The 12,100-nt window shown below is 69.7% G+C and overlaps 6 protein-coding genes across 6 annotated transcripts; 3 read left to right on the top strand and 3 right to left on the bottom strand.

The window, feature by feature from the left end:
• Window positions 1-354: 354 nt before the first annotated feature.
• On the bottom strand, window positions 355-759 carry MICPUCDRAFT_52109 (uncharacterized protein; the record flags this gene model as incomplete). Its single annotated transcript, XM_003062305.1, has 1 exon — window positions 355-759. One exon carries the CDS (start codon window positions 757-759, stop codon window positions 355-357), a length of 405 nt encoding a protein of 134 aa, XP_003062351.1.
• A 246-nt stretch (window positions 760-1,005) lies between these two features.
• MICPUCDRAFT_52108 (glycosyltransferase family 22 protein) lies at window positions 1,006-3,324 on the bottom strand (the record flags this gene model as incomplete). The annotated part of the gene is made up of 1 exon (XM_003062304.1): window positions 1,006-3,324. The coding sequence occupies one exon, from the start codon at window positions 3,322-3,324 to the stop codon at window positions 1,006-1,008; it is 2,319 nt and encodes a 772-aa protein (XP_003062350.1).
• A 182-nt stretch (window positions 3,325-3,506) lies between these two features.
• Window positions 3,507-4,022, top strand: MICPUCDRAFT_21626 (uncharacterized protein; the record flags this gene model as incomplete). The annotated part of the gene is made up of 1 exon (XM_003062534.1): window positions 3,507-4,022. A coding segment is annotated over one exon (516 nt), but the record flags the coding sequence as incomplete, so codon positions are not given.
• A 1,542-nt stretch (window positions 4,023-5,564) lies between these two features.
• On the bottom strand, window positions 5,565-6,958 carry MICPUCDRAFT_68598 (uncharacterized protein; the record flags this gene model as incomplete). Its single annotated transcript, XM_003062303.1, has 1 exon — window positions 5,565-6,958. One exon carries the CDS (start codon window positions 6,956-6,958, stop codon window positions 5,741-5,743), a length of 1,218 nt encoding a protein of 405 aa, XP_003062349.1. The 3' UTR covers window positions 5,565-5,740.
• Window positions 6,959-7,836: 878 nt separating this feature from the next.
• On the top strand, window positions 7,837-11,208 carry MICPUCDRAFT_48538 (uncharacterized protein; the record flags this gene model as incomplete). The annotated part of the gene is made up of 4 exons (XM_003062533.1): window positions 7,837-8,397; window positions 8,581-8,968; window positions 9,107-10,201; window positions 10,397-11,208. 4 exons carry the CDS (start codon window positions 7,837-7,839, stop codon window positions 11,206-11,208), a joined length of 2,856 nt encoding a protein of 951 aa, XP_003062579.1.
• A 183-nt stretch (window positions 11,209-11,391) lies between these two features.
• On the top strand, window positions 11,392-12,099 carry MICPUCDRAFT_42152 (uncharacterized protein; the record flags this gene model as incomplete). Its single annotated transcript, XM_003062532.1, has 1 exon — window positions 11,392-12,099. The coding sequence occupies one exon, from the start codon at window positions 11,392-11,394 to the stop codon at window positions 12,097-12,099; it is 708 nt and encodes a 235-aa protein (XP_003062578.1).
• Between the last annotated feature and the right edge of the window lies 1 nt (window position 12,100).

Here is a 12,100-nt window from a genome sequence, read left to right as displayed (position 1 = left end):
TTCTTCTCATCGCTCCCTCCCTCTCCGCCCGGCGGTTGATACCCCGGCGCGGATTCGTCCACCTTGGACGCGTCGCGCGTCAGCGCGATCGACGCGACCGTCACCGCGCGCGGTCGGTTCGGTCTCGTCGCGGTCGCGGTCTCGTCCTCTCCCTCGCCGTCGTCGTCGCCGCCGTCGTCGTCGTCGTCCGCCGTCGCGCCGTTCCCCGTCGTCGACGAGGACTCGAACGTCTGAGGGTCGTTCCATACGAGCGAACGTCGGGGTGGAGTTGAAAGGCGTCAGTTGGAGTTGAAAGGCGCCGAGGGCGGGGATTGAAAGCGAGGGGTGGGCGTAGAGACACGCCGGGAAAAGTCCTTAAGGAACGGCGTTCACCACGCCGACGCGGTCGTATGGGAACCAGTGCGAACATGAACGCACCTGATGGAGGCCCGGGACGCGGCGCTTCACGATCTCGACGCACGCGATCGCTTTGTTGATCGCGCGCCCCGCGGCGGTGACGACCACGACGACGCCGTCGTCGCCGTTCGCGTCCTGCGACGACGTGGCGCGCGCGCGGGGAGGGAAGACGGGGTCGGCGGGGGACGAGACGAGTCGACTCGACGACGGCGGGACGGGAGAAGATGAATGAATGACATCGTCCGACGCGAGGGCGGGGCGCACCGCGAAGACGCCGAGGAGATGCGACACGACGTCGCGCATCTTCCCCCGCGAGCGCACCCTGACCTCGCGCCGCGCGGGGTCCGCGGACGCGCCCGTCATCGCGGCGGGTGCGGAGAGAGCGCGGCCACGAGAGTGGGAGCGCGAGCGATGATCAGACGCGGCATCAGAAAGCGCGGACTGCAGCAGCCAGGCATGGCAGCGCGCGGTGATGCGGTGCCGACACTTGACTTTCGTCGACGCCGCCCGGAGTCGTCGCGTCCGAGCCGTTGACATCGTCGACGTGTCGATAGTACCCTAACGCTATCGCGGCGCGGCCGCCGCCTAATGCACGACATCACTACGCCGCTACGCCGCTATTGGTCGCTCGTCGTCCGCGTCGAGCTCGACGACGCGCGCGCGAAACACCCCCAGTCGCGCGGCGCGCCACACCCCGCGCGCGCCGCCCGTGGCGAACGCGTCGAGATACGCGTCCATCTCCTCCGCGCTGAAGTGCGCCGCGCGCTCAAACGCGGGGCGATCCGCGTCCAACGCGACGACGCACGCGGAGGCGTTCGCGCTCGCGCTCGTCGCGGCGACGTTTCGCGCGCGTCGCCACGCCGCCGTCGCCGCCGTCGCCGCGGTGAACGGCGCGACGACAAACGCGGGCTCCGCCGCGCCGCCCGCGCACCGATCGCCCCCTAACGCGCGAAGCAGCGCGCTCGGGTCCGCGCCCGCGAGGTCGACGACGCGAATGCCCTTCAGCTCGTCCGCGTCGCCGAACACGTCGTACCGCGCGCTGTCCATCCGCCGCCGTCGCCAACGCTCGAACGTTCGAGCGTTCGTCGAGCCGCCGCCGCCGCCGCCGCCGTCGTCGTCGTCGTCGTCGTCGTCGAACGACCGCACGAGGAGCGCGCGCGGGGGCGGGTACGTCCGATAGAACACCGCGATCATCGAGCTCGCGCCCTCTTCGTCGCGCGCGCGCGCGTATATCCGCGAGAGCGCGGCCGTCGCGGGGACGACGCCGCCCTGATGCGCGACGGCGAAGAGAAGGAATCCGACGGCGTTGAAGACGATCCACGCGGCGATGATCGCGACGACGCGTCCGCGTCCGCGTCCGCGCGAATCGCACAACGCCGGCGCGGTCAACGCGACCGCGGGCACCAGCGCGGGAAGCAGAAAGCGCGGCTCTTGGTGCGGCGCGGTGGACAGGAGGATGATCGGGAGCCAGAACATCCACGCGAGCGCGCGCGCGAGTCGCCGCCGACCGGCGGCGGCGGCGTCGCCGTTTTTCCCACAGCCGCCGCCGCCGCCGCCGCCGCCGCGCCGCGCGAGCGCGCGCGCGTACATCACGACCGTCATCGGCCCGAACAGCAGCGGCGCGCTCACCACGACGTGCGACCATCGCGGGTGCGTCCCGTGCGTCGCCAAGTTCGTCGGATCCAGGTTATACCGCAGCGCGTTCAGAGGCGTCAAGACGACGCCGCCGACGCCGACGCCGCCGATTCTGCCGAGATGATACAGCGTGTCGACGTACGCGAGCCCGCACGACGCGGCGAGGAACGACGCGATCCCGACGACGCCGACGACGACGACGCCGAGCGACGACGGTCGACGTTCCGTCTTCCCCGCCACCGCCGCGGACGACAGCAGCGCCGCGCCGAGCGGCGCGGCGAACGCGACGCACGTGAACCGCGCGAACGTCCCAACCGCCGTCAGCGCGCCGAGCGCGCCCGCGGCGCGCGTCGACCGGCCGCGGTCGCGCCCGTCGACGATCGCGCGCGTCGTCGCGAGCACCGCGAGCGCGACGACGGTCGTCTCGGCGGCGTTGCTGAACGTCCGGAGCTGCAGCGCGAGCGTCGGCCAGGACGACGCGAGCGCCGCGCGCGCGCGCGTTCCCGCCGCTCGCGCGCCGCGCTCCACCTCCTCCTCCTCCTCCTCCAGCGCGCCGCCGCCGCCGCGTCCTCCTCCTCCTCCTCCGCGAGCGAGCGCTCTCGCGGCGGATGCGACCGCGGCGTCGAGCGCGAACGACGTCGCGAGCATCCACGCCCGCGGCGCGAGGAACACGGCGCGAGGGGACAGCGCCGCGCCCGGGTCCCACCGCCATCGCTTCTCGCACGTCGCCTCCATCGCTCCACCGCTCCATCGCTCCGCCGCGGCCGCCGCGGCCGCGAGGACGCCGTATCGCCCCCCGCTCGCGCTCGACGCGCTCGCGGATGCGCGCATCATCGCGAGCGCGAGCGCGCGAAGGAGCTTACGCGCCCTCCACGTCGCCCACGCGGCGCCTCTCAGGACGCCGAACGCGACGCCCGCGGTGAGCGACGTCGACGCGAGCGATCGCGGTGAACGCGAGGCGGAGGTGAACTCCCACGGCGAGATCGCGCGGACGCGGAGCACGTCCGACGCGGCGACTTCCACGGACTGGTGGTACTCGTCCGGGTGGACGTACCCGGTCGTGAACGTCGCGGCGAGTCGGAGGAGGACGAGGAGGGCGTAGAGGACGCGCCACGAGAGAGACGAGAGAGACGGCGACGACGGCGACGACGGCGACGACGGCGACGGCAACGACGCCTCGTCCTTCTTCTCCTCTTTCTCGTCGTCCGTCGCCGCCGCCGCCGCCGCGACGACGCGTTTCTTCGCCGCGACGACGCGTTTCTTCGACGGGCGCGGCGACGTCGACCGAGGCATCCTTCGCCGCGCGCGCGCGCGGACGCGCGCGGCCGAGTGCCGCCGCGCCGGGCGGGCGCCGCGGGTTCGTCGTGACTTTCTCGCGCGACGACGATTAAACTAACATTCTCCTGACAAACTCGAGGAGGGCATCAGGGCGTAGGGTTACGGTGGCTTCATCACTCCGTCGCTTCGCGCGGGCCATGGCGCCCCCTCCTCCCCCCGTCGAGCCCGTCCGCCTGACGATCGCGCTCGTGGGCCAGACCGGGAACGGCAAGTCCGCGACGGGCAACTCCCTCCTCGGCCGAGACGCGTTCGTCGCCAAGCGCTCGCTCGCGTCCGTCACGGAGCGATGCGAGAAGCACGTCGCGCTGCTCGACGCGAACGACGACCCGCTGCCGCCGCCGCTCGCGCTCGACGGCGCGGTCCCAGCCCCGCCGCCGCCGGACGCGACGACGCCGTCCACCATCTTGCGCGTGATCGACACCCCCGGGACGTGCGACAGCGGCGCGCTGCTGGAAGATAACCTGCGGCGGATCTCGGACTTCCTCGCGTCGACGACGGAGGTGGACGGCGGCGTCGACGCGCTCGTGTTCGTTCTTAGCGCGGCGAATCGGTTCACGCAGGAGGAGGCGGTCGCGATGGAGCGCCTCGTCGCGCGGCTCGGCGAGGGCGTGCTGCGGCACACGATCTGCGTCTTCACGCGAGGCGAGGAGCTCGCGCGAGAGGAGACGGACGCGCTGGAATTCATCGAGTCGGCGCCGGCGACGCTGAAGCAGTTGCTGCGACGCTTCGGCGACGGCGGCGACGACGCGCCGCTGCCGATACTCGTGGAGAACTTCCCGTCCCCGGCGTGCGGGCGATCGCGCGCGGAGACCGCGGCCGCGCCGCTCCTCGCGGCGGTGCGCGAGGTGCGCAGAGCGCGCGAAGGGAGGCGGTACGAGCCCGCCGACGCGGTGAAAGCCGCGCGCGCCGCCGCGAACGATCCCGCCACCGCCGCGCTCGCGATGCTCGACAAGCTCAAACAGCGCATGGCCGCGGGGCCGCTCGGGCAGGACGAGATGATGAAGAACGCGGCGATGCAGGCGTTCGACGACTTGCAGGCGCAGTTCGCCGCGCGCGCGGCGACGGGCGGGCCGGGGGGGGGACCGCACGCGTTCGCGACGGCGTTTCTCGAGGCGACGAAAGAGTCGGCGAACGACGCGGCGTCCAAGCCGAGGCCGAATCGCGCGCTCAAGCGCTACGCCGCGGCCGCGGTAACGAAGTCTGGCGCGTTCGCGCCACTTCCTGTGATGATCGGGACCGAGGTCGAAGGCGGCGGCGGCGCGCCGTGGGTCGAGGTCGAAGGCGGCGCGGACGTCGCGGAGGCTTCGGGGACGCTGCGGTGCGTCTCCGCCGCGGACGACGGCGGTGGCGGCGCGGGCGGGACGCTCAATTTCTACGGCGAAGGCCGCGCCTCGCGCGCGAGGCTCGCCGGGAACATATCGCTCGTCGGCGGCGAGGTCTCCGTGTCGTGCTACGCGAGCGTGGACGACAGCGCGCTGCCGGACACGGAGCGCTACGCGCCGATACTGACGCTGCGATCGCCGCTCTTCGTTGACGGGACCAAGGGCAACGGCGGGTGCTTCTACTGCCCGAAGGCGAAGCTCTGCGACGACGATTGGCTCGCGGAGGGGGTGTACAAGTGCGAGTTACGCGACGCGTACGACCCGGACGCGCCGTGCATACGCGCGACGCTGCACTGCGACGGCGGCGCGATGCTCGGGCGCGTGCCGCGCGTTCGGATCGCGTGCGAGGAAGGGACGAAGCTGGAGGTGCGAGGCGGTGAGATCTCGCTGCGGGACTGCGAGATGCGTTGGCGGCGCGCGGTGCCCACGGAGAGCGAGTCGAGAGCGCGGACGACCGCGATGGAGGACCGCGAGGCCGCGCGAGAGGCGCGCCCGGAGGCGGTGAAGAACGCGGAGGCGGAGCGCGCGTTGCTGTTGGACGAGCACTTCCGGAGGGCGAACCTCGCGGCGGAGGCGGCGGAGGCTGCGGGCGAGCCGTTCGACGATCCGCTGGTTCGGACGCACGACGATTCGCTCGACGAACCGCCGCCGGAGCGCGGCGCCGCGCTGATCTTCGAGGGCGGCGTGTTAGACCTCTCCCCGGAGATCTCGTTCGGGTTTACGCGAGCGGACGCGGGCGTGAAGTTCGAGCCCGGCGGCGCGTGGCCGTGGAGCGAGCGGTGACGAGCCGCGGCGCGCGCCAAGATCAGCGGTGAAGAGCCGCGCGTCGTCGACGCGCGCGCAGCACTCGAGCGCGCGTACTACAACTCGTCTATCATAAGCAGCAGTCCCGTTTCGTTCGTCGTCTTCGCGTTCGTCTAACTCGCGCTGATGATTCGCGTTCGTCTACCCCTACCCTCTCATTCGACAGAGGCTGACTCAATGAAAATTCAATTCCCAATCTCAGGTTGGAATCTCCACACAGAAAGAGGCACGTAGTCGCCGCCTCCGTCGCCGCCGTCCAAAAATGTCAAGTTCGCCGGCTTCACTTTCAGTGTCTTCCCGCTGCCGTCCAACGTCACCGTCCAGCGGCCGGCGGCGTAGTCGTACGAGCCTAACACGTCGTAGACGCCCCCGGTCAAACCGTTCATCTCCGGCGCCCCCTTGAGCCCGCGCAGTCGGACGCGCCTCGGGAGAAACTCGACGTTTTCCGCCTTGGCGCGCACGAGCTCGTCGCCGTCGTCGAGACGCACGGTCCAACGATCGCTGAGAGGGTCCCAGCTCTCGAAATGCGGCAGCGGCGCCTTCACGATTCCTTCTTTTCCGTTCAGTCGCGATGCGCCTCGTAATCCTCGCAAACGCACGCGCCGATCGCGCCGGCTGTCGTGAGCGTGCGTAGGACCGTAGAACGATTCCATGCATTGAATCACGGGAGAACTCGCAATGCAGCCTTTGACAAAGTCATCCATATGTTCCGCCGGGCAGGGGAAACGGAAGCGCGGAATGACGGCGGTCCAATCTTCCGATCCGACGTGGCCGGCCATGACGATGGCGTAGTAGTGTACGTCTGGGTCGAAGTCAGCTTGCCCGTATCGCATGCGGAGGAAGTCCATGTTCTCTACGTCTCTTCCGTAGCTGTCCTCGTCCCAGACGGCGCGATTTATCGTTTCGACCGAAGCCAACTTCGGGTTCGGCATGCCTTGCACGCGAATGAGCGGGCTACTCGCGCGCTGTCGCCACGCTTGAATGAGCACGAGATGAGGAATGAAACTCAGCGAACTGTACCACTCCAACGTGTTGTTGTCCTTTTCTAGCGGCGACTTCCCAGTTTCCGCGTGCATCAGTTTCTGTTCGTCGCACATCGCCTTGTGTATGGGCCAGTGCGCGACCTGGCATTCTTTGCTGCAGTAGGCGACGATTCCGCAGCGCGAGCACTTTTTGACACGGCTCACGTCACGATCTTCGCAGGCGAGGTTCCCGCACTTGAGGGTCCCGCTTCCCTTCGGCTCCACCCGGTCTCGCTCGCCGCCAGTAACTGCTCGTGGTACGTATCTTTCCGGACGCGCTTCAAGAATTTCTCCAGCGCGGACGCTCTCTCCTTCACCGCGGCGCGCATGGAGTCTTCGTCGTCGGAGAGCACGTCGGCATAGCCGGCTCCTGTCGTCCATCGAACAAAACGTTGGAGAAGTCCGACTTCGTCTGTCGGCAGGTGCTCGTTATCGAACGAAGGAGGTAGGATTCGCAATCGGCCACGGTCCCCTTTCCACTCCTTGAGCTTCTGAAGCGCGTCCCGCAGCGCATCGAGGTCCATCGCGTCGGCCGCGTCACCGGCGAGCTTCTTGCACCACTTCTGCGTGCGCTTCAACTCCCTCTGGAAGTCCGACGGCATGCTCCATCGCGCGCTGCGCTCGTCGTACGTCCATCCGTCGGCCTCGGCTTCTTCTATCGTCGGAAAAGCGTTCTCGGCTCCGTACCCGGGGGGTTGCTTGATCGGCTTTTCGAAGAAGCCGTCGGGCACATTCTCGGGCACGGTAACGGCACGGTACTCGTAGGGGGGTAACGATTCGAGCAATGCGAGCATGTCCGCGAGGTCTTCGTGCGCGCGGTGGTCGCGCCGTGGACGGCGCCCGTGGGGGACGCCGCGAGATCTGGCGCGGGGAAACGAATCGTCGGCCTGAATATATTTCGTCGTTGCTGACATGACAGGCTCAGGATGACTGGACGAGGAAAGTCGCACACTCGGTGCCGTCCCTCCGCTCGACGAACCGCCGCCGGAGCGCGGCGCCGGGTTGATCTTCTAGCTAGGGCGGCGTGTTAGACCTTTCCCCGGATCTCTAGCTAGTCGTATTTCGGGTTTAAGCGCGAGCGGACGCGGGCGTGAAGTTCGAGCCCGGCGGCGCGTGGCCGTGGAGCGAGCGGCGACTTTGAACTAACAACGCGAATTCTTCGTCTGACGATGTGACGACAGTTGCTCGCGCGCACTCGGAAGGCGCATCGCACGCTCGACGCCGTCCCTCCCGCTCCGTTCTGCCGCGCGATAACGCGCATGTACGGCCGCGGCGGCGGCGGAGGGCGCGGCGGCGGCCGCGGCCGCGGCGGCGCCGGAGCGTACTACAAGGCCAAGTACGGCGGCGGCGGGCGCGGCGGCGGCCGCGGCGGCGGCGGCGGCCGCGGAGCAGATCTCGACGATCTCGGGGGCTCGTCGCACCGCGAGCAGGCGCAGCACGCACCGCGCGGCCCTCGCGGCACCAGCGCCGACCTCGCCGCCACCCTGCGCCGCATCGACGGCAAGCCGTACGGGGCGTACCGCGACATCCTCGGCGCGTGGGACTTCGGCGGCGGCGCCTTCGCGCTCGTCGTCGACCGCGTTCAGTCCGATCTCTTCGCGCCTCCGAGCCGCGCGCGCGCGATCGTCCCGGCCGCGGTCGCGCGGTTCCCGCCCGAGCTGCGCGCCACGCCGACGCGCCGCGTCGCCCTCGCTGACTTCCTCGCGCGCCGCTTCCACGCGCTCGTCACGCTCGGCGGCCTCGACCGGCGGCGCGGCGACGCGGGCGGCGGATGGTCCTCCGCGAAGGGCGGCGAGCTCGGCGTGGACCCGCCCGGTCAGGTACGTTCTTACACTGGTCCCCATACGACCCCGTCCGCGTGGTGAACGCCGTTTCTTAAGGACTTTTCCCGGCGCATCTCTCCGCCCATCCCACGGTTTCAATACCCGCCCTCGACGCCTTTCGACTCCATCTGACGCCTTTCGACTCCACCCCGACGTTCGCTCGTATGGAACGACCCTCAGCACGTCCTCGCGCGCACGTCGGTGCTCGTGAACGAGGCTGGCGACGTGGAGGGCCGCTTCACGGTCGCGCTCCCCGCGGCCGGGCGGTCGATCCAAGGCGCGTGGGCGGCGCGCGTGCTCGTGGAGGCGCTCCCGGGGGTGGTGGAGTCGGCGCTGACGTATTTCGGCGGCGTCGACGCGGCGGCGGCGACGCGACACGCGGAGAGCGTCGAGGACCAGCGATCGCTCCGCGCGCAGATCCGCGCCGCCGGGCTCGTCGCGTTCGTGCGCGACGGCGCGATATTGCCTCGGTCGGCGGGGAACGCGGACACGCCGATGACGGGCGAGGGCGTGGTCGCGTTCCGGTCGCCGGAGAGCTTGCGCGCGGCGTTCGACCTTCCCAACTCGGGTGCGTTCTCACCGCGCACGCGTACGGAAGTACTGTATTTCACGCGTCGCGTCGCTCGGTGTCAACGCTCGATCGCGTCTTCTTTCGACTGACCGATGAACATCACACAACTTATACGCATGAAATGGACCTCATCAGGCTCAGTGACCGGCATGGCGATCAGAGCCGGCGTCACACTCGTCGTCGGCGGCGGCTTCCACGGCAAGTCGACGCTCCTCCGAGCCCTCGAGCTCGGGTGCTACGACCACGTCCCCGGCGACGGCCGCGAGTTCGTCGTCTGCGATCCCACCGCGGTGAAGATCCGCGCCGAAGACGGCCGCGGCGTCGAGCGCGTCGACATCTCGCCGTTCATCTCGAACCTGCCGTTCGGCAAGCGCACGGACGCGTTCTCGACGCCCGACGCCTCGGGGTCGACCTCGCAGGCGGCGAACATCATGGAAGCGCTCGAGGTCGGGTGCGAGGTGTTGCTGATCGACGAGGACACGGCGGCGACAAACTTCATGATACGGAGCGCGGAGATGCGAAGACTGGTGTCGCTGGAGAAGGAGCCGATCACGCCGTTCATCGCCAAGGTGCGGGCGCTCGCGGACGTCGGCCCGGATCCAGATGTTACGGGTCCGGGTCCGGGTCCGGGTCCGGGCGACGGCGCGTCGGGTGTTACTCCCCCGACGGGTGTTACTCCCCGGCGGGTGTCGAGCATCCTCGTGCTCGGCGGCTCGGGCGATTACTTCGCGGTCGCGGACACCGTGATATGCATGGAGAACTACGCGCCGCGGGACGTCACCGCGGAGGCGGCGGCGATCGCGAGGGACGCGTTCCCTCCCGGGACGATTCACGTCGACGAACGCTTCGGGAAGGTCGCGGCTCGCGTGCCGGACCCCTCGAGCGTCGACGCCGGAGCGCGCCCCCCCAAGGTGCCGACGACGGAGACGATCCTGTGGGGCGACGACCAGCGCGAGATCCGGCTCGGCGCGGTGGAGCAGCTGTGCGAGCGCGGGCAGACGCGGTTCATCGCGGAGGCGCTCGCGGCGATGGCGAGGACGGGGTGCGTCGACGGCGGGCGGACGACGGCGGAGGCGCTCGACGCTTTGGAGGCGCTGATCGCGGGGGGCGACGGGATGGACGCGGTAGGGGGCACGAGAGGGGACCTGGCGCTGCCGCGGAGGTTCGAGATCGCGGCGGCGCTCAATCGCCTGCGCGGGGTGCGGATGACGCAGCGCGGCAGAAGCGCGCGTAGTTAACAACCTAACTTTACCAAACGCCGCTACGCGTGCGGTGCGATGTTCTGCTTCGACGTGTCCCTGTCCACGCCGTCGTCCAACCCCTCGCTCCCGATCATCGACCCGCCGTGTATCTTCTTGCTGTGCTTCGCTCTCACGCGCTCGCGGTGTGCCTCGTACCCGGGCGTCGACTCCACCGCGTCCGAAGACATCCGCGTGCGGTGCAGCGATAACGTCGTCAACGACGCGCAGCCTTCGAACACCTCGCGCGGTATCGCCATCGCGCTCGTGTCGTCCAGGTTCAGCAGCGCGAGCCGTCTCAGCGCGCCGAGGGTGGATGGAACGGTCGTAATCCGTGCGTTACGCGACGCGTCGAGCTCCTCCAACTGCTCGCAATCGCCGAGCGCGTCCGGAAGGTCCGCCAGATCGTTCCTCGAGACGTTCAGCCGACGCAGCGATCGCAGCGCGCCCATCCCCGCCGGGAGCGCCGCGACGCGGTTGCCCGCGAGCGACAGCGTCGCGAGCTTCGTCAGCGCGCTCAGCCCGGCCGCGAGCTCGTCGCGCGTCACCTCGCGAGGGAACAGCGACGGGCCTATTCGGTTGTCGTCGAGCGTGAGTGTTTTCAGATGGACGCACGCGCACAGCTCCACGGGGATCGCCGTCAGGTCGTTCCTCGCGAGCGTCAGGCGCTGCAAGTTTACGAGCGTCGCGATCGACGACGGCAGCCGCGCGATCCTGTTGCACGACGCGTCCACGTTCTTCGCCGCGGTCGCGATCGCGGCGTCGCCGAAGAGCTTCGGTGGGAGCTCCCTCAGTCCCGCGTCGCGGAGACCGACGATGCCCGTGTTCCTCCACGCGTTCTCTCGCGCGCTCGCGTTCCGTCGAACGTTCTGCTTGGGCGACTTGGACGACTTGGACGTCGACGCGGCCCCGAGGTCGCGGTACTTTCCCTTCTCTTTCGAGCCGCAGATCCCCATGACGACGACGAGACGCCACCTCGGCGTGCGCGTACGGTACTGATGAAATGAAATGAAAACTCTCGACGAATATTTTGTCTTCATCTGAACACGTTCGAACGCCCGCCTCCTCCCTCCTCTCCCTCACTTCTCGTCGCGCTCCGCCCCGCCGCGCGCGGTCCACGCGGCGCCGCCGCCGACGACGACGACGACGTTGACGACTCCGACGGCGGCGGCGGCGGGCGCGATGTCCCGCGCGTCGGACCAAGAGAAGATCTCGCGAACGGTCCACGTCGGCGGCATCCGCGGCCTGGACAACGGCGAGATCACCGAGCGCGACGTCGCGGAGTTCTTCTCGCAGCAAGGGCCCGTCGTCGCCGTGCGCGTGCACGCTCGCAGCGCGTGGGTCGAGTTCGCGGACGACGCGTCCACGATGGCGGCGCTCAACCTCGACGGCGTGACGACGGGCGGGCACAACCTGCGCGTCAACCGAAGCAAGACGGCGATCAACACGAACGCGCTGCTGGAGAGGACGCGCGAGGCGTCCATCGCGGCCGCGCGCGCGGTGACCGGCGTCGCACCCGTCGCACCCGGGCACCCGGGCACCCGGGAGGCGGCGGCGTACGCGGCGTACTACGCGCAGCAGCAGCAGCAGCAGCAGCAGCAGCAGTCGGTCTTAGTGCAGGGGGCGCCGTACGTTCCGGAGCAGGCGCCGGCGCCGGCTGGATATCTGCAGACGGGACCGCAGATGGGATACGCGCAACAGACGGGGTACGGGTACGGATACGCGCACGGGTACGGGTACGCCGCGCCGGGGACGGGGACGGGGATGCCGGGGACGGGGATGGCGCCGGGGTACTACGGCTATCCCCCCGGCGTCGCGCCGACGGGCGGCGGGGCGCAGAAGGTGACGTACAACGTCCTTCCGCCGCCGCCGCCGCCGCCGCCGCGATGAC

Source organism: Micromonas pusilla (assembly GCF_000151265.4).
Source record: "Micromonas pusilla CCMP1545 genomic scaffold MICPUCscaffold_12, whole genome shotgun sequence".
Lineage (NCBI taxonomy): Eukaryota > Viridiplantae > Chlorophyta > Mamiellophyceae > Mamiellales > Mamiellaceae > Micromonas > Micromonas pusilla.
The sequence above is the reverse complement of the archived record's forward strand: the minus strand, read 5'-3'. Positions and strand labels throughout refer to the sequence as shown.